Genomic DNA, 25,626 nt, shown 5'->3' with positions numbered 1-25,626 from the left:
AAAACCAAAACAAAGCACTCAGGCGCAGGATATCTGAAATAAAAACATCAAATACTGGAAATAGTAGGTTAAAAAGCATCTGGGGAACGAGGAATCGAGAAAATGCTTCAGACTTCAGACCTTTGATCTGAACCTTCAGTTGCTGAGTGCTTTTATTTTCAGTTTTTATTTATGGGACATTTAGACTTTTGTAAGTTACTTATGTTAATTTTCATTGGTCTATTTGGTTATTTAAGCAATAGCTTTTAAATACCTACAATTACCAGTGACATTTAAAAATAATTCAAACAACTTTAGTAGCAGTGAGCTGACCTAGATGGAGGCTATTTGTCCCAACAAGTCCATGTTGGAGTTCATACTAAATACATCAAAAGCTCTACGTACTTCTCTTTCAGTTGCTCTCTTCATTTGCCCATTGACTGGAGTGGGGGGGGGGTGGGGGAGAGTCTCAATGAATGTTCAAAGGCCTGGGTAGAGCGGATGTGCAGAGGATGTTTCCACTAGTCAGAGAGTCTAGGACAGGTGCTCCCAATCTAGTGTCCTCTGACCCCTTGGTTGATGGTAGGGGTCCATGGCATAAAAAAGGTTGTGAACCCTTGGTTTAGGATCTGGGGTCAAGGCTTCAGAATAAAGGGACATCCCTTTAGAACTGAGATCAGTTCTTCAATGAGAGGGTGGTGACTCTGTGGAATTCATTGGCACAGACAGCTGTGGAGGCCAAGTCATTGGATGTAAAGGCAGAGAATGATAGGTTCTCTTGATTGGTAGAGGTGTTAAGAGTTACTGGGAGAAGACAGGAGAATGGAGTTGAAGAAAAAAATCAGGCATGATTCAGTGGCAGGGGAGACTTGATGGGACATTTGGCTTAATCTTGCTCCTAAACCTTAAGGTCTTATGATTTGCCTACTACCTACCTAATATCAAAAACCTTGATAAACTTCTATAGATGTGTAGTGAAGAGTGTATTGACTGCCGGCATCACAGTCTGGTATGGGAACACCAATGTGTTTGAATGGAGAATCCTACAAAAGGTAGTGGATTCAGTGCAGTACATCACAGGTAAGGCCCTCCCAACCATTGAGCACATCTACAGGAAACACTATCGCAGGAAAGCAGCACCCGTCAGAGTTCCTCACCACCCTGGCCATGCCCTTTTCTCACTGCTGCTGTCAGGTAGAAGGTACAGGTGTCTCAAGACTCACACCACCAGGTTCAAGAACAGTTACTACCCCACAACAATCAGGCTCTTGAACTACACTCACTTGCCCAACCACAACCAATGATCTCACTTTAAGGACTCTTTATCTCATTATTTCATGTTTTCATTATTTGTTGCTATTTATTTATATTTGGATTTGCACAGTTATGTTGTCTTCTGCACTCTGGTTAATCTATCTTTGACCTGGTTATTGTTACTATCCTATAGAATTGCTGCGTATGCCTTGTTGAATTACCAGAGAATCACACTTGTCCAGTCTGCAGGTCTGCAAAAGCATGTGCAGCTACAGAAACTGTACAGAGTGCCATTGTGGGCAAAGGACCAGATAAGGGAAGATTTGATACATGGTGAAGACTGGACGAGTATTTGACACGTGCTCCAGCTTCCTCCTAGTCTGCATTCACCTATCATCCACCTGCCACAGTCTTCCAACTCCATCTCCCCTGCCTGGCACTACTTGCCTGTCATATTACTCCCCTCCTCAATCCACCAATCGCCTCAGAGTCCTTTCTCATGGTCCCCATTCTCCTTTCTATGCTGGCCTTTCCTGCCTCTCCAACCCCAGTCCTGATGCAAGGTATCATCCCAAAATGTCAGCTATTGTTCTCCTCCCAGCTGACCAGCTGAACTCTGTCAGCAGATTGTGTGTTGCTGGCTAATAAATGAATTAGCCACCATAAATAGTCACCAGGGAAGATGAGTAGAAAGGCAACCAGGGGTTTTAATGCCTGCAAGAGATCCTTCAGATGCTGGAAATCAAGAGTAACACACACAAAATGCTGGATGAACTCAGCAGGTCAGGCAGCATCTATGGAAATGAATAAAGAGTGGACATTTTGAGCTGAGACCCTTCATCAGGACTCATAGGCATATGAGAGAGAATAGGTTTCAGTGAAATGGGGGAAGGGAAATGTGATTCATTGGGGGGGGGGGTAAACTAAGAACCAACACAAACTCGATGGGCCAAATGGCCGCCTCCTATGTCATAAGGGCATAAAACTCAGTGCTGCCTTCCAGCTCTCTTGTCCCATAGTATATATTGGCAACATCTTGCTCTGCTCAATAATAAGACTATAAGACATAAGAGCAGAATTAGGCCATTTGCCCCATCAAGCCTGCAATCAACATTTCAACATGGTTGATTTATTATAGCTCTCAATCCCATTCTCCTGCCTTCTCCCTGTAACTGGTGATGCCCTGACTCAATAAGAACCTATCAATGTCCTATACACAATGACTTGGCCTGCACAATTGGCTCTGGCAATGAATTCCACAGATTCACCGGCCTCTGGCTAAAGAAATTGCCCTTCATGTAAAAAAACTCCTCCTCCTAATGTAGCTCAGGTTCGCCAGGAAGTTTTGAGTTTAAACTTAGGCTGACAGAGCAAGAAACCTTTTAAACAACGAAGTGTCAGTCAGAGAGGATGGGAATAGTCTCCAGCCTGAGACGAGCTGCATTCCAGTTAGCATTGGACCCAGCAATGTGACCCTGGTACTGTTCCCCTTCCCCAAAGTGTGTTTTTTTCAATTAGTTAATGGATTTGAGCTGTTAGGACGGTTTGTTTGCAATGGTCAATTTGCGGTGTTAAAGACTTGGATCTTATTTCGGATGCGTTTATGCAGGAGTGCATACCAGCATGGTGTGAATTCACCGTTCCCTTTGTCCTCAGTGGGAAAGTGCAGGGAAACATAAAGATGAAAATTCAAGTGGGTGTGTACAGCAATCTCAGCCAAGTCCAGGAATTTGATAGCAGCGTTTCAAGAGCATCCATCAATACTCAAGGGCAGTGTGAAGTAATAATAAGCAGAGGAATTCATTGCACATCACCAACTTTTCCCCTCGTGTTTCAACTCTCCAAGCACCCTTGCTACACTTTTTAACAAAAAGTGTGTACAATTTAAATGATTAATTTGTAAGAAAATCTATCATTTTGGACCAATTATTTATAATTAACTAACTCTTACAGCCTAAGCAACACATTCAAGGTATTGGAGGAACTCAGAAGGCCAGGCAGCATCTATGGAAAGGAATAAAATGTTGACGTTTTGGAAGGGTCTTGGCCTGAAATGTCGACTGTTCATTCCTTTTCATAGATGCTGCCTGGCCTGCTGAGTTCCTCCAGCATTATGTTGCCTTGGATTTCCTGCATCTGGAGATTTTCTTGTGTTTGTGCTTCCATAAGGGTGCCTGGCGGCACAGTACAACACCCACGAAGTGCTGGAGGACTGAGACCCTTCATCAGGCAGGGGCCAGAAGCCAGAATAAGACAGGGCGAAGGGAGTAAAAGCTGGCAGGTGAAAGGTGAGACCAGGTGAGGGGCATGGGTAGGTGGGTGGGGCAGGGATAGTAAGAATCCGGGGGGGGGGGTGGAATAGTTGGAAGTGGTAAAGGTCTGAAGGAGGAATCTAATAGGAGAAGATAGCGGATGCTGGAAGAAAAGGAAGATGATGGCAGCTGAGGAAAGATGAGAAGATAACCAGGATAAGGAATGGAAAGAGTGTGGATGGGTGAAGAAATTACCAGAAGTTTGAGACGTCAGTGTTTATGCCATCAGGTCGGAGGCTAGCCCAGATGAAATATGAAGTGTTGCTCCTCTGGCATGAGATTGGCCTCATTAAAGCCGTAGCTGTTACTAGATAACAGACACAACCCACTGAAAGACTGAGTACAGGAGTTGACATGTCTGACGTATTTCTAATAACCAAGTTCCAAGTCGAGAAAAAGTACGTTTGATCCTTCATTATGAAACTAGCAAAGATGTACAATCTTATACTGATATTAGAGATGAACAAAACTAAACTAGGGATGTAGCAGAATAAGAGTAATTAGCGTTCAAATTAGTGTAATTAAACAGTCAACAAAAAAATATCATTTCCCTCCTACCTCCCTATCAACTAAAACAAAGAGTGAGTTACCTAAGGATACTCATTAGTTTCTACCATGTCCCAGCCCATGTGACAAATTACAGAAACTCATAAAAAATGCACAACACAAAACACAATACAGACAGAAAATACAACAGCAGTAGAGGAGCCCATGGACTGACATATCACAATGGGAATGGGAAGTCAAAATGGATAACCTCTCGGATATACTTTAGCAGCAGACAGAGTGAAGATGTTTGACAAAATGGTTCCCCAATCTACATCAAGTTTTGCTGATGTTGAGGAGGCTGCATTGGGAGCACCAGATACAACAGATGATTACAACGGACTCGCCTCACCTAGAGGACTGTTTGGCTCCCTGAACGGTGACAAGGAAGGAGGTGTATGGGCAGGCGTAGCTCTTGTCACACTTGCGGGGATAAGTACCAGGAGGGAGATCAGTGGGGAGGGATGAATGGACAAGGGAGTCACACAGATAGTGATCCCTACATATAGCAAAGAGTGGGAGGAAGGGGAGAAGACCTGCTTAGTGGTCGGATCCTGCTGGAGATGGCAGAAGTTACAGAGAATGACACTGTGTTGCTTACATCTAAGTTTTCTTCTACTGTTTCAGTCTTTATGTGGGAAGTTAGAGAGGAATTGGTTCGGGCAAGGAATCTGCTGTTAACTTTAGTAAGGATTTGAAACAAGTCATGGCCTTTGTGAAACTGTGAGGCAGCATTTCTGTCAGTTCTCTGAAGGTCAAGTTGAACCGTAGAACCATAGAAGTAAGTTCTGCCCGCAGTCAGTGATAGTTTTTCAAGATAAACCTGCTTTCTTTAATTCCCCCTTTGCCATGTTGTGGCTGACATCATCAGCAGGCACAGGTGCAGGAAATCTGCTTTGTTAGCATCGAGCGTTTCTCTGACTAACAAGAAACAATAAATAGAAACAGATTGAAATACACACCAGTCTTCTGGGGAAAAACAAGGACAGTTAGCATTTTGGGTATACTGTATATATCTTCAGGTAAAGCATGATGAATGGTGTAAATATTAGAGCACTTTTTCTCTTTTCCATTGTGTGTTTTTTTTCCAGAGTTTCTATTAAGTAGGAATCTAACGAGTATTAATCAGAAGAACATATTATAAAGGATATTACCAAATAGAGTATTAGAATATGGAATGTCTTATCACTACTTGAGGCAAATAGCTTTGTGTCCATTTAGTTACAGCTTCTTGACAACTTATTCATCAGTATCAGAATCAAAATCAAATTTAATATCACTGGCAGAGATAATAAAATGTGTTGTCTTGCAGCAGCAGTACAATACAATACATAATAATAGAGAAAAAACTGTGAATACAGTAAGTAATTAAATAGATAAATTAAATTAAGTAGTGCAAAATAGCAAGTAAAAAAGTAGTGAGGTGGTTTTCATCGTCTCAATGTCCATTCAGAAATCAGACGGCAGAGGGGAAGAAGCTGTTCCTGGATCATTGAGGGTGTGCCTTCAAGCTTCTGTTCCTCCTTCCTGATGGTAGCAATGAGAACAAGGCATGACCTGGGTGAGGGAGGTCCTTATTGAAGTTTAGCCGCTGTTGTGCATTTTTTGTAGCTGCATCAATGTGTTGGATCCAGGTTAGATCCTCAGAGATATTGACACCCAGAAACTTGAAATTTCTCACTCTTTCCACTTCTGAGCCCTCTGTGATGACTGAGTGTGAGTTCCCTCATCTTATCCTTTATGAAGTCTACAATCAGTTCTTTGGTCTTACTGACATTGACTGCAAGGTTGCAGCAATGCCATTCAACTAAATGGTCTATCAACGTATATATAAAAAAAACTCAAATTAAATAGGTAGTGCAAAAAGAGAAGGAAAATAGTACTGAAGAAGTGTTCATGGATTCATTGTGTTGACCATTCATCAAATGAACTATGTTAGGAAACTCATTACGAAACTCTTAATTAATTGAAGCTTGTACTTTATTGTCTCTGCACAAGCAACAATGTAACTATACTGATTCCCAGGTCAACAACTTACACCATGAATTCTACTGTTCCCTCGGTTCCAATACTCACTCAAGCCATTTTTCCAATTTATAGCACAGAATCAGGGCTCTCCCATTGGCCAGGTGACCAATCCTTCTTCTTCCAGTCCCTGTCATGGGGGTTCTTCCTTACGATTGTTAATCTCCGGAGTTGTTTGCTACTTTGCATACAAAGCCTCTGCTTTTATATTAATGCCTTACCAGTTCTAATGTTGCATTTCAGTGTCATTGGCTATGAGTCCTCTGACTGACTATGATGCCTTCTTATTGGCTTTGATCCAAGCCAGCATCCATTCATTGTCTTCTTCTGCAAGTGACAATTGGCAATTTATGGCTCTTTATGGGTCTTTGTTCTAAATCAATTACCAAACCAGTAACCAACTCAAATCTCTCAGGGAAAACATAGACCCACCATTCACAAACCTCCATGTTATATCAATGTGGTGAACTACATATACCTGTCTGGACACGCCCCCCCCCCCGCTGACTGCTCCTGTGGCTCCTCCCACAGACCCCTGTATAAAGGCGACTGGAGGCACTGCTCCTCCCTCAGTCTCCAGGATGTTGTGAGATGGTCTTTTGCTGCTGATTGTGCTCTCTTCCAGCTAATAAAAGCTTATCTCTCGCCTCACGTCTCTGAGAGTTATTGTTAGTGCATTAATCTAACCAAACAATACATCACAAATAACTTCTTTTTTGGAAATACATAATCTTTAGTCCAGCAGATTACCTAGAGCATTGTTGTGTTTACTTTAAAACACTGATTCAGCCAAGCAAAGCCAATTCGCAAAATGGAGAATGCAGAGCAGCTTCACAAAATGGCAGCATCTATCCTTTTGACCTTATGGCGATAACAAAGACAATTGGTTTGTCTACTTCCACTGACTTAACCCATTCAAGTTCAATGTCTTCTTCCTTATTTTAATTACTCCATGTCCAACAGTTGTCTATTCAGAAATCTGATGATGGAGGGGAAGAAGAGTCTTCAAGCTCCTCCTCAATGGTAGCAATGGGGAGAGAATCATGCTTTTTGCTTTAAAAAGATGCGATGTCAGAGCCAGGAACAACATTTATTTGTGACCTAAGGGTGCATTTTTAACAGGCACTGTATGTTAAGAGCCATTGGAGAGAGAATAACATACACTGCTGCTCTGCAATACAGTTCATTTCCAAAATGAAGAACACTCTCCCTTGTGTGGATTCAGCTGTTCCCCCATGACAAAGATAGGGAAGGGTATTGACAACTGACTTTAACAAGAAGTTTCAGCCATACACAGTGTCGAGTGAAGCTGTTTGGAAAAGACCCATGTACAGAGTTACATAGCATAGAAACAGGCCCTTTGCCCCATTGAGGCTTTGCAGCTCATTTACACTAAACCTACAGTAATATAACTTATTCTCTCTACGTTCCCATCTGCCCCTTTCAAATTCTACAACTCACCTCCACACCAGGGTCAATTTACAGTGATTATTGACCTAGAGTTACAATTACACCTGAGTTATAGGGAAAGGTTGTATATGTTAGGACTTTAATCCCTAGAATGTAGAAGATTGAGTGGAGATTTGATAGATGTATACTTATCTTGCAGACTTGTTTAAAATATCAATAGAATTTGAAATGGTTAATAATATTTGAAATTTGAAACAGTTAGGAAATCTGAAAATCTGTTGTTTGAAATGCTTGTCCATTCATTCAGCACAATGTTAATTCTTGATGGAACCAGGAACCAGGATTTATGAATGTTTCCTGCAGAAAAAAATCTGGAATTCAACATGTGATAAGCAATTGGATTGTCTTTGTTATACTGACTCCAGGCATGCAAAGCAGATAGAAACAAGACATGTTATGAACAAGACACATTTTCTCCTTGAATCCAATAACTCATCTCCATCTGCACACACTTCCTCAATCCCAATTCATTTTGGTCACTTACAAATTCCTGCCCCTAGGCTATAGTCAAAAAGCACCCTGCTCCATCTTCACCCATGAGATGTCATTAGACCAAAGGTTCCTCTGTGTTCTGATTGGAAGGGCCTTTTGTTCCAGTCGCCCCTTTAAATACTTGATGATGTCATGGATTACAAAAAACTGTGATGTTGGTGATTTCCTAAGCATATACATATAGTTAAGGTGCCTAAGACCTCTCCACAGTAACATGGTAATTTTCTGTATTGCACTATACTGCTGCCACACAAAAAAACAAATTTCATGATATAGGTGACTGATAATAAACCTGATTCTGATATGGGTCTCTATTGCAGACTGGGAGTGGGAAAGGGGCAGGGAGAAGGAAATCATAGCTGGGAAAAGGGGAAGGGAGAAGGGAGGAAGTGGGAAGCACATTCTGTAATGATCAATAAACCAGTTGCTTGGAATCAAATGACTGTGCCTGGTGTCTCAGGGCTGGGTGTGTCTGTACCTGTACCACCCCCACCCCTAGAACTCCATCTCTGCCACCTGTTCCACACCCCTCCCACGACGTTCCACCCTCACCATTCCCAACATCCTTTGGTCCCACCAGATTTACAAACTCACTCTCCGCTCCACGTTGACAAATACAGAATTGTGCAAAAGCCTTAGGCACCCTACCTATATAAACTTGCCTAAGCCTTTTGCACCTGGCTGTACTCTGTTAAATATTTTTATTTAGTTTGTGAAGTTTTGTGAAGTTTACCTCAATATTATTAAAGCCTCATGGATCCACTGTAATCTTTGGTACCAATATAAGTCATAGGACATAGGGGCAGAATTGGGCCATTCAGCCCTTTCCCAGCTCTGAGAGGAGATACATAACCCAGTTTAGGTGCAGCTGCTCTGGACTCCTGATACGTGCCTGTTAACTTGACAAGGCTGAGGACCTAACTCACATTGGGTCACCATCGTCTCGGCAATGCTCCCAGCCTATTGTTGGATCAAAAAAGAACCAAAGTTGACCCCCGCAAATATGCATTTTAGACTTCAAGTGTGTGAAATTGTTGTGTGTTTAACATCATGGTGCCATATTCATGTCAGTGAATCTATAGCACTGTGCACATTTTAAAATGAAAACTAATTGGAGCCATTTGAATAGAAATTCCATAATTCACTCATTCCAGACTCAGCTCTGTAATTATGGTGAACTTTAAGCCCATTAATCTGGAATATAAAAGCTTCACAATAATATTTTTTTTATTTGCACAATAATATTCTGTTTAGCGTGATACAATTCTACAAGCTTCAACATTTGTTTGGAAGTTTTCCAAGAATCCATTGGAATTCTGTCAGAAGTTGGCAAGGAAATGATGTAGGACATTGTCTTCTGGGTAAAAGTGTTACAGGCTAACATAACGGACTAGTTCTTCAGAAGTGTATTATTTATGACAGTTTGGGGATGTCGAGGATTTATGCATAATTGTAAATTGAAAGGAAGTGTTCACTGAATGAAAAAAATGAAATAATACAGGGTGAGGAAATTTAGAATCCAGCTATTCTCTTCATGTACCCCATTCCAGATTCTTCTTCCATGAAAGTTTTTCAGTGTATCAACAAGCGAACAGTAGGGTTTAGAATCAAAAGCTCAAGTCCTGAAATTGCAACACGTGAACTTTCACAATCACATTTTAACAATGAACAAAACTGTCAGTACCTTATACAAAAGCTGTCTTTGTACAAAAGTCAATATCAGTATTTTCCTGAAGAGTTTGTTGGGGTAACTTCAATGATTGAAACTCTCCTAGGCAGTCCCTGTCCTGATGAAGTGACTGAGCTCAAAACATCAGCTCTTTATTTCTCTCCATAGACACTGCCTGACCTGCTGGCATTTCATGTGTTACTCTGGATTTCCAGCATCTGCAGAATGATGTGATGTGCAACCACTCTAGTTCTGGGGATTCTGTGATGGCTGGTGAGGGCAATGTGGTCCTGTAGACTCTTTGGCAGCTGGTGCAGGAGGTGCCAAAGGGAGTGGGAGGTTGGGTAATTGATGTGATCCTACCTCCATTTATGTTGGGTTTCTGTATGTTCCCTTTGCTTGTCCTTCAATTTTTCATGACTATCCCAAATCCTCCTCCTTCACATGGCCCAGAAACTCCCTAGAGTTGGTGGGGATATTGCAATCTTTTGAGTAGACATTCAAAACTTTTATTTATCCATTGAGTAATCTCACCCCATGACAGTGCTCAGAATAGGTTCTATTTTAGGAGTCTGGTGTTGGGCATGAAAATGAAGTAGCTGCCTTGCAAATTTGATCTTAAACAACGTCCCAACGCTTAAGATTTTGGCATAGGAGAGGATACTGACATTGGTTTGCATATTCTTGCAGTGAACTTGGAAGCCTTTATGAAGACAAGCATATGTTATCTTTCCAGTGCCTCGAGGTACCTGTGTAGGTAGTGCAGCTATCAGATTCTAATAGGGGAGCTAGGGATCAGTGCAGCCCAGTATAGCTTTCTTTAGTGCGAAGTCTGAGATTCTGATCTTTAAACACCCCTCTCTCTGATGGGCAAAGGCTATGCTGTGGCATTTATTACTATGGTCAACATCATCGATGTTTGCCTTCATCGGAAGATGGCGTCTGAGACATGAGAAATTATCCTCACTGTGCAAGGTCACATCTGACCCTTTATTCTTGGAAGGCCGTGTTCTATTTTGATGAAGATCCAACAAGCAATAGGAAAAGTGTAACAGGACTGTTGAATTAGTCCCATTCCTCCGAGTTCTTGTGCACCCACTACAAAGCCGAGCTCCTACCTAATTGCAACCCTCCCTTTCCCATCCTCAGTTCTTCTCCATTTCCCCATTTACCATTCAGCCAATCGTGTAATCTGCAAAGGAAGACTTCTCCAATTCATAGCATTAAGAAGAAGCAGAATTAGGTTTAATATCACTGGCACATGTCATGAAATTTGTTGCTTCAAGGCAGCAGTACATTGCAATACGTAATAATAAAAATTGTAAATTGCAGCACAAAGTATGTATATTTAAAAAAAAGTTAAATAAGTAATGCAAAAAGAGAGAAAAAAAGAAAAAGTAGTGGGGTAGTGTTCATGCGTTCAATGTTCATTCAGAAATCTGATGGTGGAGAGGCTGAAGCTGTTCCTGAATCATTGAGTGTGTGCCTTGAAGCTCCTGTACCTCCTCCCTGGTGTTAACAATGGGAAGAGGGCATGTCATGGGTGATAGGAGTTTTAATTATGGATGCCGCCTTTTTGAGGTATTGCTCCTTGAAAATATCCTGAATGCTGGAAAGGCTGGTGCTCATGATAAAACCAGCTGAGGTCACAAGTTTCTGCAGCTTATTTTGATCATGTGCAGTGCCCTCACACTCATCCCGGAGGGCAATGCAGCCAGTTAGAATGTTCTCCACGGTACATCTGTAGAAATTAGTGAACGTCTTTGGTGGCATACCAAATCTCCACAAACTCCTAATGAAATAAAGCTGCTGTAGTGCCTTCTTTGTAATTGCATCGTTATGGTGGTCCAAAAATAGATCCTCAGAGATATTGTCACCCAGGAACTTCAAATTGCTTGCCCTTTCCACTTCTAATCCCTAGAAGAAGAAGAATTAGAAATTGCTATCCCCCTTGAACACATAAAATTAAACAGTTTCAAATTATGAATTTGGCATCTTCTTAAAATATAGTGTTTCTCTACCTTAACAGGCTTAACTAAATACTTAAATATACCCCACTCATATGGAGACTATATCATTTTTGATTTGTTCATTTGACATTATCGGTGTTTATTCTACATTTTCCTGACAGGATATTTACTTTGCCAAATATTAATGTTATATATAGCAAGTCATTAGAAAAAACAACCTGAGAGAACACTTTTCTCACTTTAATGAAGGTTTACCTTTCAGAATATGAGACTATCCTTCCTGTATCTGATGTTGACCAAGTCACTTGATACTACCAGCCCAATATTTATTTCAGAATTCCAAGATTTACTCTTTTCTTACTAATGTTTATTATTTTTTTTATTGAGTAGCCTTGTGCCAAATGCCTGTTTAGTGATACAACATCAGAGCAGCGTTTATCTTGAAGAGCGTAACTGGTTGTGAAAACACGAGGGTCACCGTGCCGGTGCCACGTTGCCTCTTACAATCTCTTCATTGCTGCATTGAATAGCTGGGCCAAGGGAGGAGGAGTTTTAGCCTTGTATTGCGCTGAAGAAGTGAGAGTGTCTTTATTAGAGCTGAGAACATTCAAAATTCAAGATTGTTGCCATTCGTCAGTCCACAAGTATAAAGGAGAACAAGATTATTGTTACTCCAGATCTGACGCAATATATAAAAAAAACACAATGAGCATAAAGAACACAATAAAAAAACAATGAATGTAAATACATACGATTAGCTTATATACAGAGACTGATTGAATGTACACAAAGTAACTCTAAGTAAAGCAGTAGCTGTACAGACCAGAAGGTGACTCTGATAGGAAATGGTAAGTTAGTCGTGGGTGGCTGTGTGGAAGGGTATGTTAATGTTTGGAGGTGCTGATCAGCCTTACTGCTTGGGGAAAGCAACCACTTTTGAGTCTGGTGGTGCTAGGGTGGGGTGCTACACAGCCTCTTCCCTGATGGGAGTGGGGCAAACAGTCCATGAGCAGGGTGGGTAGGATCGTTCATCAAATTGCATGCGTTCAGCAGTTTTGATGACCTGTTGTAGGGCCCTCCTGTCCGCAGCAGTGCAGCTTCTGTAGTACACAGTGAGGCAGCATGTTAGAATGCTGTCAGCTGCACGTCAGTACAAGACCATTCAAGGGAGATTTGAAAGAAGTGTATTAAGATCATGTTTTTAGTAAAATTAAATAGAGGGAAGCTGTTACCAAGGACCAGGAGGTTACTTAGTTGTATATACATAGAAGGAAGCCATCTGATCTACCAAACTTCAAAGTAAATTATCATCAAAGTCACCATATACATACAACCTTGAGACTCATCTTCTTGCGGGCATACTCAGTAAATCCAAGAAACATAATAAAATCAATGAAAGATTGCAACCAACAGGACAGACAAATCACCAATGTGCCAAAGACAACAAACCATGCAAATAAAAAAAGAAAAAAAGAAATAATAATACAAATAAATAAGTAATAAATATCAAGAACATGAGATGAAAAGTCCTTGAAAGTGAGTTGATAGGTTGTGGGAACTGTCAGTGATGGGTGAGTGAAATTGAGTGAAGTTATCCCATTTGGTTCAAGAGCCGGATGGTTGAGGTTCCTGGACCTGGTGGTGTGGGTTCTGAGGTTCCTGTATCTTCTTCCTGATGGCAGCATTGAAAAGAGAGCATGGCCTGAGTGATGGGGGTGCTTGATGATGGACACTGCTTTCCTGCGACAGCGCTCTGTGTAGATGTGCTCAATGGTGGGGAACGTTTTACCCATGACGGACTAGGCTGTATCAGCTACTTTTTGTAGAACATTCCTTTCAAGGGCATTAGTGTTTTTGTGTCAGGCTCGAAGTTTTATATACTTTGCTGAATCTACACAAACATCCAAGGAAATAGAGGCAGTGCTGTGCTTTCTTCGTAATTACACTTTAGTGCTGGACCCAGGACATATCCCCTGAAATGATTCCACCAAAGTATTTTGAGTTGCTTTCTCTCTCCACCTCTGATCTCCCAATGAGGACTGGCTCATGGACCTCCAGTTTCTTCCTCCAAAAGTTATCTATCAGCTCCTTGGTCTGGTGACATTGAGTGAGAGGTTGTTGTTGTGACAGATTTTCAACCTCCCTCCCGCATGCTGATTTGTCATCACCTTTGATTCAAACAATGACAGTGGTGTCATCAGCAAATTTAAATAAGGCACTAGAGCTGTGCTTAGTCATTAGTATAAAGTGAGCAGAGCAGGGGGCTGACCATGGAGCCTTGTGATGCACCCATACTGATGGAGACCATGCAAAAGATGTTGCCAATCCAAACTGACTGAGGTCTGCAAGGAAAGAAATCGAAGATCCAATTGCACAAGGACGTATTGAGGCCAAGGTCTTGAAACATATTTTAGGAGATAATAGAGCAGATAATAAAGAGCCACCTGATGTATGCATCTGTCCAGATGTTCTAGGGTTGAATGAAGAGCCAATAAGATGGCATCTGCTGTGGACCTGTTATGCTTCATCGGGTCTGTTGTCCCATTTCTTCCCTGATGAATACCCATCAATTCCACTTTTATGTTAAAAGTTCCCCTATATTGAGGGTAAATAATAGCATGTCATTTATCTACCTTCATATCTTTGGGAATTGGGAGGAAATTGAACAGCTAGACATGAACCCATAGAGTCACTGGGTTAACGTGCAAACTCTAGAGAGACAGCAGTTAAGATCAGGGTTAAACTGAATTGCTGAGGCTATAAGACAGAAGCTCTAACTACTGTGCCTCTTCTGTTACTACAGGTTTACTGTTTTGGGCCAAAGGTAACGGTGGATATGAGGAAAATCTGTTGGTTCTGGATTGGGAAGGCAAAACTCACTCTCTTTAACAGAGTGGAAACAGAAACAATATGAGTTTTTTTGGGTAGTGCCAATTAGACATTAAAGAGAGAAGAATTTGCAAGTCTTTGATGGAATAGGTCTGAATGTTTGTTCTGCTTGGAGCCAGCATTGATTAAGCAAATAGCCTTCTACATCACAATAATTCTCCATTTAATGTCCACTTTATTAGGTACTTTCTGTACCTAATAAAGAGGCTACTGAGAGTGTGTTCATGGTCTTCTGCTGCTGTAGCCCATCCACTTCAAGGTTCACCAGGACGTGCTTTCAGAGGTATTCTACACACCACCATTGCGACGTGTGGTTATTTGAGTTACCCAAAGGCATTGATGTTCCCATACCAGGCCATAATGCAGCCAGTTTCCACCGCACATCTATAGAAGTTTGTGAGGTGTTTGATGACATGCCAGATCTCTGCAGACTCCTGAGAAAGTAGGAGAAGTAGGTGTAAAAGTGAACCTAGTAAAGTGGCCGCAGAGTGTATGATTCTATGTAACAATCATCCCAATCTGCTGTCCAATAATAATCATGAGAGCATGGAGAAAGTCAGTTCTACCAGCAATATTCATTTCATCTTAGCTTCAGCACAAGAGCAGATTTGCTGTCCAACAAATGAACAAAAGGATTTATTTTTTTAACATTTGGTACATTAACTGCAGAGTTTTCAAAGCATGTTGAAGAACAGGCTTTTTCATTGCATACTGAATCACTGCAGTCTGTGCTTACTGTCGGCTACCTGCTGTCTGATGATGGATTTGGTCACAGCCTACTTCCCCACAAATAATTGGTGTCAGATGCTAATGCCGGCCGCCTAGCATAAGTCATTTAGTTAGCCTCTGGCCCAGCAAACCAACTGCTTCATGAAAACAAATCCACCTTTTTTATTAATCCTGCATGAACTCAGATAAAGCGTATTCCATTCAAGATGATTTATTCTATTTTGCTTCAGTAATTTACTTATAAATTGTACCGAACTGTTGCTTAAAAATGGTACATATCAACTTGTGAATCCTGCCAAGCAATAATGGGTTAACAGTAGCCAATACTGGGGCAAGGAGCTAATATACTAATGCGTGGACTAAACTTATACAGTCGGACATTGCTATTATCTTGTTCCCAGTTGTGTTGCATTGATTACGGACAATCAGAAAGCGGAGAAAAACTCTCACAACCTGCCTATGATCTGACCTGCCCTCTGGTCCCCCACCTCGTTCCCTTTATTCCCTGGTCTACTGTCCTCTCCAATCAGATCCCTTCTTCTTCAGCCCCTTGTCCCTTCCACCTATCACGTCCTAGCTTCTCACATCATTCCCTTTTTATCCCCTTTTACCCTCCCATCTACCTGCCTCCCCAATATGGATTCACCATAACCTACTAGTTGTTGTTTCTCCCCCTCCCCCTACACATTTATTCTGGCTTCTGCCCTCTTCCTTTCTTCCTTTCCAGCCCTGATAAAGGGTGTCAGTCAAAAATGTTGACTGGCCATTTCCCTTCATGCCTGACCTGCTGAGTTCCTCTAGTATTTTCTGTTTGTAGATCCAGATTTCCAACGCCTGCAGGAATTTCTTGTGTCTCTGTTTCTGTTGGCCTGCTGTCTTAGCCAAGTGAGCAGCTGGCCAAGGAACAAAGTCAGCAGAGATATCCTGGTCCCCGCTCAGTAGCACTTAAGGCAGTTGTTTTATCTCTTAGGCCATCAGAGGCCAATGATGTGAAACGATCTGTTCAGTGCAGCACAACCTTGTCAGATGTTTTCTGAGCTAATGTACACTTCTGTGTATTGTGCAACCACTTAGTCACGGTTCTCCTCTCTTTTTCCAGTTTGAGGGTTGCAACAAAGCCTACTCACGACTCGAGAACTTGAAGACTCACCTCCGGTCACACACTGGGGAGAAGCCGTACGTCTGCGAGCATGAAGGCTGCAACAAAGCCTTCTCCAATGCCTCAGACCGAGCCAAGCATCAGAATCGGACTCATTCCAATGAGGTATGGCATACTCTAACCTCACTGACATACCTTGGAAGTGTTTCAGTTTCTCGAAGGAATTGTGCCAGATTGTTCTCGATCTGTCCCGTTAACTGTGCGTGTTCCGCACCCTGTTCCTGATTCTGCATGGGACCATAGAAACATAGAAAACCTACAGCACAATACAGGCCCTTCGGCCCACAAAGTTGTGCCGAACATGTCCCAACCTTAGAAATTACTAGGCTTACCCATAGCCCTGTATTTTCCTAAGCTCCATGTTCTAATTGACTACAATCCAAGTTCAAGTTTAATTGTCGTTAACCCATGAAACAGTGTTCCTCTGGGGCCAAGGTGCATAACACAGTACCAGTACGAAGCACATACAATTACAGCAGCAGGAAAACATACAGTCACACACGAAAGCCCAGGTGTCATGCCCTGCAGTCTGGCAGTGCCTCGGATGTTCTCAGCAAAAACAATCCCACAGCAGTCCAATCAACGCGCACCAGTGCAGCCACACAGCAGCGCAACGTGGTTTTTGTCTTCCGTAGAGTGGAGGGCAGCCCCTGACCCAGCAGTGATAAACACATGCCTGATTATTGGTTATAGTTATCCCTCACCTCTGCATTTGGTTCTGTCGAGGTCAGTGTAATCACACAGCAAACGGCCGGCGTTCACGCACGTCATCAGCAGCCAAGCCTCAGAAGGTCGATCCTGAGCCTTAATACCAAGCACCGTAGAGGCTTTATGACAGCTCACTGTCTTTGAACCAAGGCACTAAAAGCAATTCAGGAGAATATCAATAGTTTTTTAAACTGAGCAATTAAAAATAACAAATTAATTAAAATACCTTTACGTGATTCATATTAGTTTAAAACATTAGATGAAACAAGGGAGAAAGAAACCAAACCGTCATCTGTACCTTCTTCCTCAATCACAGTGACTGACCCCATTCATACAAATGGGTACTGGGAATTCAAGCAAAGTGCAGTCAGCCGTTCAGCTCAGGACCTCTGCACTTTGCTCCTGGATCTGATGTTGAATCCTGTGTTGGAGAAGGCAACCTGAACCACAAACAACACCTAGTCTACACTGTCAGCAAGAAGTAGATTCGTTCTTCAGATACTGCTTTTTGCTGTAGTCTTTGTTAAAGCAAGATTTTGCAAATGTGCCTTGAGATCTTTGAGGATTGAGGAGATATTTTATAATTTCATCTATTTCTATATTGTTTCCCCTCTCTCCCACCCCACTTCTTTCATAAATGTGATGGACAACTGATCACTAGTAGCGCAGAAGTTTTTGGATATTGGTCACCATAAGCTGCCCTGCAATTCATTTTCTTGCAGGCATTCATTGGGGAAAAAGAAATACAATAGAATTTACTAAAAATAATACGTAAATAAAGACTGACAACCAATGTGCAACAGACAAGCTATGGAAATGAAATATAATATTGAGACCAACAGCAGCAATGAGTCCTTGAAAGTGAGTCTATAGGTCATTTTATTTGTAAAGGGGAAAGAAACGTTAAGAAATGATGAGCGTGGCCTGAAAACATTAAGCTTCCCTTTTCTCATTATGGGTAGTGCCCGTTGTGTAGTTTATTTTCAGAAATTTCTATTTTTGTAATCAAATTTCTTTTGAGTTTTGATTTCACTTTGTAGCAGTGAGTCCTGGTTTCACTTTAGGGTCGTCAAATGGTGGAGCAAACAGAGTGGGCTGAATGGCCTCTGTTTTATGGTCTTATGGTCTTGTGCCAAATCCAACAAAATGAGAATAAAACCAGAATGTTAGCCGATGAATTAAGGTATTATATATTCTACAAGCACAAGCACAAGATTTGTGTGTGTTCCTATGATATATTTGAGTTTCTTCAACTGGATTCTTCTCTGCTTGCTTGTGTTGGTTGTCTTTATTAAATCGCGTAAACCATCTTACTAAAATGTTCCTTTCCCTTTAGGAGAAGTGTCAGGCCTGCACAGGCAAGCACCTCTCAATCTCCTCCCTGCTAACAGGAGTTGCTTGCCTCTCATTCCCAGCTCACCACCTGCAACTTATTTAAACCCAGCCCTCATCCACAATCAATACGATCCACCCAACCTCAACTATTTGCTCCTAGTCTTCAGTTACCTTGTTGTGTTAAGTATCTGTTCTCTTTTGTTTCATGGCTCCTCGTGACTTGTTATTTTCCAGTTTGTGGTTACTAAAGTTATCACTCACTGCTAAATCATCTCTGTTGCCACCGTTTTTAGGTCAAGTCTCCTCTACATTTTCTGATTAGAAGAAGTTTGCCTGATTATTGGCTGAAGGTATCTCTCACCTCTGTATTTGGTTCTGCTGAAGTCAACAGGACCAGATCTGCAGAGGGGGAACACAGAAAATGCCCAGTATTCACGCATATCTGGCCGTGATGAGGCAAACTTCTTCCCCTGGAATTTATATTTACCCCCTTTACCCACTTCCTTGTTTCCACTGGTTTATTTACATTCTTTCCTGAACACTGAGACTTGATGTTTTCAAGTTTGCAGCGTAGGAAGTAGCACTGTCTTCATCTCTCAGCAGATAAGCAGCACAGCTATTGGAAACTGACTGTTGTGTGAAGCCAGATTGTATTTTATTGAGCCATTGACTTAGTTTGTGACTGTACTTTAGGAACCTGAGCCGCTGCAACATAGATGTTACTCAACTGGTCCCGGTGGAGGTCACTGTATCTGGCCTCCTTAATACATTAATGCAACTAAAAGCTGTCTCCATTCGGAATCAGCCTCATTCTTCTCAATGGAGAGCGAACTGTGAGCAATCCAGGAAAAGAAGTTCAAGTTGTAGACGTGAATCAAATGTACTGAATCTGGATATTTCCTTTCAAGGAATGCTTCAGACTCCAAACAACCTATATTTAGCACACAGAACATCCTTTCTAGTAACCAGATTCTGGCAACATTCTCATATGCCTCACATCCCCCACAAGCAGGGTTCAAACCATGTTTTCTTTTTCCTAACTATTGCCTACATTGAAAATGTCAGGAACATCTTTTCATCACAAAATAATACTTTCAAGCTATAAGCTGTTAGAGTATGATAAATAGGGGATGGGAAATGACAAACTGATTAAATTACTCCTTAATTTTCATGATATTTAATTAAAGACAAATTATTGAATCTAAATGAGCTTTCTCATTCTGTAGAAAAGCATGAGAAATTACAAGGTACACGTGGCAGTTTTTCTGTCCTCTGCCTAGCAGCTGGTAGCTACAATAATGTCAACACCTGGTGGCAAAGGAGTGCCAGGAATGTCCCTGAAAGAGATTAATTGTCATCATTTACCTTAATATTTTGTGCATAATGTACACACCTTCACAATGATTTGGATCGCTTGTTGAATTAAAACCTGTGACTTGGAACCATAGGAGTGTTGTACAAGAGCAGAACCTGATTTGGTCCCTGATGGGTCTTTGCCAGAGCAATCCGAGACTATCACACCATAATCAACTTGTTAATGTAAAGAGTATGCTCTCAGTTTTCCCTCTAATTACAGTAGAACACTGATAATCCATTTTCTGGCTAATCGGCATCTGTCTCACCGTGGTTTGCTGAGCTTCCCATGCACTTGCTGGGAACTTGGCTCCTGCCTTCTTCGTTTGCTCACTGGGGCCCAATGCCCAAGCTCACCTGGTTCTATTAGCTACCCCTCCTTGAAGCCCACCATGGGCTGCACTGTAGCGTAGCGGCCAAGGTATCACTTTACAGCACCAGCGATTCCTACTGCTGTCTTTAAGGAGTTCATACGTTCTCCCTGTGACTGTGTGGGTTTCCTCCGGGTGCCCTGATTTCCTCCAAAGGCATATGGTTAGACACCATCAATATCCATTAGCCTTACTTTTTATTTATTAATCTCATCCATCTGGGAGAATGCTGATAGAATTCTGGATATTCCAAAAATGTTTCTGTAATAAGCTGGCCTGCGGCAAAATTACAGCATTTTCTGTTTTAATTGCAATACGTTGATTGAGAAGAATAACTTGCATTCACTCCTCCAATTCACCTTTTGACTTGTCTTGGAAATGTATCACTGTCCCTTCAGCTTGAAAGAGCATAGGCCCTGTAGCTTCTTCCCAATGAATTTGTGGAAGTATTTCTATCAAGCAGATTACTGAGGATCAAGCTAATCATCCTCCTTCTCAGGGGGACAGTTGCTGACTGTTCCAGTAACACCCACATCCTGCAAATGAAGAGGAAGGTTGAGCAGTATTTTTAGAATTGTGCTCTTGCTCTCAATCTCCACTGTCCCCTGACTCCCTGGTGAGATTCCTCTCAGTGTCTCAGAGAGTGGAGAAAGGGCAGGGAACAAGGCAGTAAGGCCTCCTGCTCAGCTCAATGACCAAGTGCATCGTGACATCATTCAGTTGGCTACTAATCCACTTTGACGTCATCCAGTCAGGGGTGCCGTGGTTACGTAGCAGTTTGCCCATTGGTATTACATAGCTCGGTTTGGAGTTCAAAGTTCAATCCCAGCATCCTCTGTAAGGAGTTTGTATATCCTCCCCTTGCAATGAGCTCCGGTTTTCTCCCAAAGTCCAAAGACATACTGGTAGGTAGGCTAATTGATCATTGTAAATTGTCCCACGATTAAGTTAGGGTTAAGTTGGGGTTGCTGGGCAGGGCCCATTCCTTGCAGTATCTCTAAATAAATAAATAAAAATAAATAGTCATGGCATCATGCCTACTTAAAACCCAACAAATCTCTTAAATGGCTAGCTCTTGAGTTAGGTTTTAAAAAAAGGTAGAAGGATAGTCTAAGGTAGAATTTTGTTCAAGAATAGAATTCTACTGATGGAGTTGAAGTGGCAATAGGAAAGAGGTCTACATCTATTTTTCTCCCCCTCTAGGTTTTGTCTGGGATATCATAATATTGTATTGTTGATACCTACTAACACTCAAAATGCTGGAGGAACTCAGCAAGTCAGGCAGCATCTATGGAGAGGAATAAACAGTTGACTGTTTGGACTGAATCTCTTCATCAAGACTGGAAACCCACTAAACTGTGGTTTTTCAACGTTGAACTTTGTATCTGAATTTAAGTACTAATGTGCAATTTGTATGCAGAAGTCACAAACTTTTGTTAAATTTAGTGCAATTCTAAACCACTTTCCAAACAATAACAGTTTGTGTATCCATAGTATTAACATTACCTTATATAGAAAAATACTTGCTTCAAGTTGAAACTTGTATGTGAGTAAAACTTTCCTGAATTTATAGTTCTTCCCCACAAATTTGTTCCATCATTACACTATAGTTGCAGTAACATTGGTCCTGAATCATTTCCACTCTTTCCAAATGCTTGTAGTCCTGGATGCTCAAGCGATGTAGTGGCATAGTGGTTAACTTCTGGATGACCTGAAACTAAAAGATAATATAAGTAACAATTAACAAAGAACTGCTGTATTTTCATAAAAACACATCTAGCTCACTACTGTCTTCCACATTCGAAAACTTCCCATTCTACCCTGATCTGGATTGCATGTGGTTGACTATTAACTGTGCTCTATAATGACTTGTGGACATTAATGGATGGAAACACAGGCCTGGCAAAATGTTTATGAACAAATATTTTACAATTTAGCGGCCGTAGGCCAAAATGTCCAAGTTATATACCAAGCCCAAACCTGTACCATGTCACAGCATTTCATAGTTTTTCTGGGAATAGTTGAGGGAAATGGCTGAGGACCTGGCCAAGAATAAGACTTCTGCACAACATATAACGAACCACTGAATCAAGGTATCGGAAATAAAATCAGCCACTGGTTGTTCTATTACTCCAGGTAACCGGGGAAGGCCCGACTGGTGGTGGAAGTCAAAAAGTCTATTGAAAGGACCCTGTGCCACCCTAAATACTGTGATTCTATAAATTCTCAGTGGAAATTCCAATCAGAGTGGCAACAGTTCTCGGACCTTGTATTCCAGCTGAAACATCCCAGAGTGGACATTTCTAATACTGGGGGGACATAATTGAAAAGTATAGGGGGGGATGTCAGAGGTAAGTTTTTGCTTTACACAGAGAGTGATGGGTGTGCTGAATACCCTGCCAGTGGTGGTGGTAAAGGCAGATATGATACAGGCATCTAATAAGCTCTTAGATAGACACATGGATAATAGAAAAATGGAAGGATGTGAGGAAGAGAAGGTCAGATTAATCTTAGAGTAGGTTAAATGTTGGGACGAAGGACCTGTTTTATGCTGTAGTGCTCTATGTTCTATAACCACTAACAATCTGAATTCATAATTGTAAGAGGGAAGTCATCTTATCTACCAGGTCTATGATAGCATTAACGTATTTCAGCTGAAATGCCAAGCACTTCCCTGGGAGAAATTTGACTGCAGAGATCTTTTAGTGTCACACATACTTGTAAAGCAACCTGAAAATGGCCCCTGAAGCATAAATGTGTTGGTATCCCTGACAAAAGCAGTGAGATCAGGACACCAGTTTTTCCTCGATGTGAGTTGTGAGGCAAGCAGCAGCGAGGTCATGGACCCTGTACAGATTACAGAGGAAGAAGAGTTTGCACTCCTGAGGCAAATTACGGTGGATAGATTCCAGGGCCTGACATGCTCCCTCTGACCCTGTGACAGTTTAGTGCAGAAACTGCCGAGGCACTAACAGAGATACTTAAAATGTCCTTGGCAATGAGTGAGGTGCTGGAGGATTGGAGGATATCTAATTCTGTTCTGTTGCTTGAGAAAGGCTCTAAGAATAATCCATTATAGGCTGGTGAGCCTGACATCAATAATAGGAAAGTAATTGGAAGATATTCTAAGGGAACAGATATAGAAGTACTTAGATAGACAGGTACTTATTAGAGATAGTCACCATGGATTTGTGCATGGTAAGTCATGACTAATCAATCTTATCCAGGAAAGATGATGAAGGCAAGTCAATGGATATTGTCTACACTGACTTCAGCAAGGTCTTTGACAAGGTCCCACATGGGAGGTTGGTCAAGAAGGTTTGGTCACTTGACATTCAAGATGGGGTAGTAAATTGAATTAGACGTTGGCTTTACAGAACAAACCAGGGAGTGGTAGCAGATGGTTGCCCCTCTGAATGGAGGTCTGTGACAAGCGGTGTGTAACAGGGATCAGTACTGGGCCCACTGTTGTTTCTCTTCTGTATCAGTGATCCAGCAAATTTGGATCAGCAAATGTGCAGATGTCACCAAGATTGGCATGTAGTGGACAGCAAGAGAGACTATCAAAGCTTACAATGGGTTATGGATCAGCTGGAAACATGGGCTGAAAAATGGCAGATGGATTTAATGCAAATTAGTGTGAGAAGGGCACTGAGGAGTGTGGAAAAGCAGAGAAATCTGGGAATACAGATCCATAATTCCTTGAAAGTGGTGTCACAGCTAGATAGGGTTGTAAAGAAAGTTTTTGGGACATTGGCTTCCATGAGTACAGGAGTTGGGATGTTTGGTTGAAATTGTATAAGAGGCCATTGACTATTGTGTCCTGTTTTGGTCACCTACCTACAGGAAAGATGTAAATAAGATTGAATGAGTGCAGAGAAAATTTACAAAGACATTGCTGGAAGTTGAAGACCTGAGTTAAATGGAGAGATTGAATAGGTTAGGTCTTTATTCCCTATGACGTAAAAGACTGAGAGGAGATTTGACAGAGATATACTATGTTATGAGAGGTATAGATAGGGCAAGTGCGAGCAGGCTTTTTCCACTGAGGTTGGGTGGGACTACAACCAGAGGTCATGGGTTAAGGGTGGAATGTTTAAGGGGAACTTCTTCACCCAGAGGGTGGTGAGAGTGTGGAATGAACTGCCAGCACAAGTGATGGATGTGAGGTTGATTTCAACATTTAACAGAAATTTAGATAAGTACAGTGTATGGAGGGCTATGGTGTCGGTGCCGGTGCAGGTCGATGGATCTAGGCGTATTAATAGTTTACATGGACTAGATGGGCCAAATGGTCTGTTCCTGTTCTGTAGTGTTCCATCTCTATGTGCCTTAGAGCCAGGTTAACATTTCAGGAACTAAAGACAGGAAACCAAGTTGATTTTACCCAGGGGTAGTGAGCCATTTGTGGAAGAACTTCTGTCACCCACAGCCAAGGTTAGCATCACCAAGGGATCAAATCTGGAACCTTCCTCAGTAATTGCTTCCAATCGTTGATAACGCGCAATCATGCCTTCTTGCAATTTCCCCTCAAGGAAAAGAGAACTGAAGAACAGGCTCCCATTATAGCTTAAAAAGCCATTTTTACTAGTGTGATGGTCTGCTGATATTTGCTCAATTATTCTGCACGAGAATAAAGAAAGATTGCATCAACAGACCATAATGAATGTACCAGGTTTACTAATTCTGCTGGAATTTATTGTGAAACTGCAGTTCTGTTTTTCTTGTAAGCGGCAGCATGTTAATCACCTCATCTGGGAATTGGATGGAATGATAGAGTGGCCCTCCAAAAAACATGAAGTTTGGAGTTTTAAAGTTTTCTTCACTTTTACTTTCTAGGTGTCCTTGGATCACTTGCCAATGCTAGCTTGAGAAAGTATGTACATAGCCAAATTCTGGGTCTCCTATTACAGACACTTTTTCAGATGACTGCTTGTAGGTCCAAAAGAGGTGCGATTTATTGGGAAATGTATCAGCAGCACTTAATACGAAGAAAGAATGATGCACATCAGCATGTGCCCTTCTCTTTAGCAGGATTCTAGTGGGACATTTTAAGGCAAAAAAAAAGAATGAATTAAAACAACTGTTGTAATTCTCTCTTTTTAAAATTAAACTCAGTGGCCACTTTATTAGGTATACCTGTACTCGGGTTCATTCTTGTCAGCCAATCACGTGGCAGCAATTCAATCCATAAAACCATGCAGACATGGTCAAGTTGTTGTTCAGACCTAGCATCAGAATGGGAGAGAAATGGCATCTAAGTGACTTTAACCATGGAGTGATTGTTGGTGCCAGAAGGGGGTGGTATGAATATCTCAGAAACGGCTGATTGGGATTTTCACATACAACTGTCTCGAGAATTTAC

The 25,626-nt window shown here is 41.6% G+C and overlaps 1 protein-coding gene across 2 annotated transcripts in view; it reads left to right on the top strand.

Moving 5' to 3' along the window:
• gli2a (GLI family zinc finger 2a) overlaps positions 1–25,626 on the top strand; it is a 514,880-nt gene that overhangs the window by 466,039 nt on the left and 23,215 nt on the right. For both annotated transcript variants that reach the window (XM_059970323.1, XM_059970322.1), the window contains one exon: positions 16,435–16,599. In XM_059970323.1, coding sequence (XP_059826306.1) covers positions 16,435–16,599 — 165 coding nt within the window. The remainder of the gene's footprint in view (positions 1–16,434; positions 16,600–25,626) is intronic.

This window comes from Hypanus sabinus, chromosome 5 (assembly GCF_030144855.1).
Source record: "Hypanus sabinus isolate sHypSab1 chromosome 5, sHypSab1.hap1, whole genome shotgun sequence".
In the NCBI taxonomy this organism is placed as follows: Eukaryota; Metazoa; Chordata; class Chondrichthyes; order Myliobatiformes; family Dasyatidae; genus Hypanus; species Hypanus sabinus.
The sequence above is the reverse complement of the archived record's forward strand: the minus strand, read 5'-3'. Positions and strand labels throughout refer to the sequence as shown.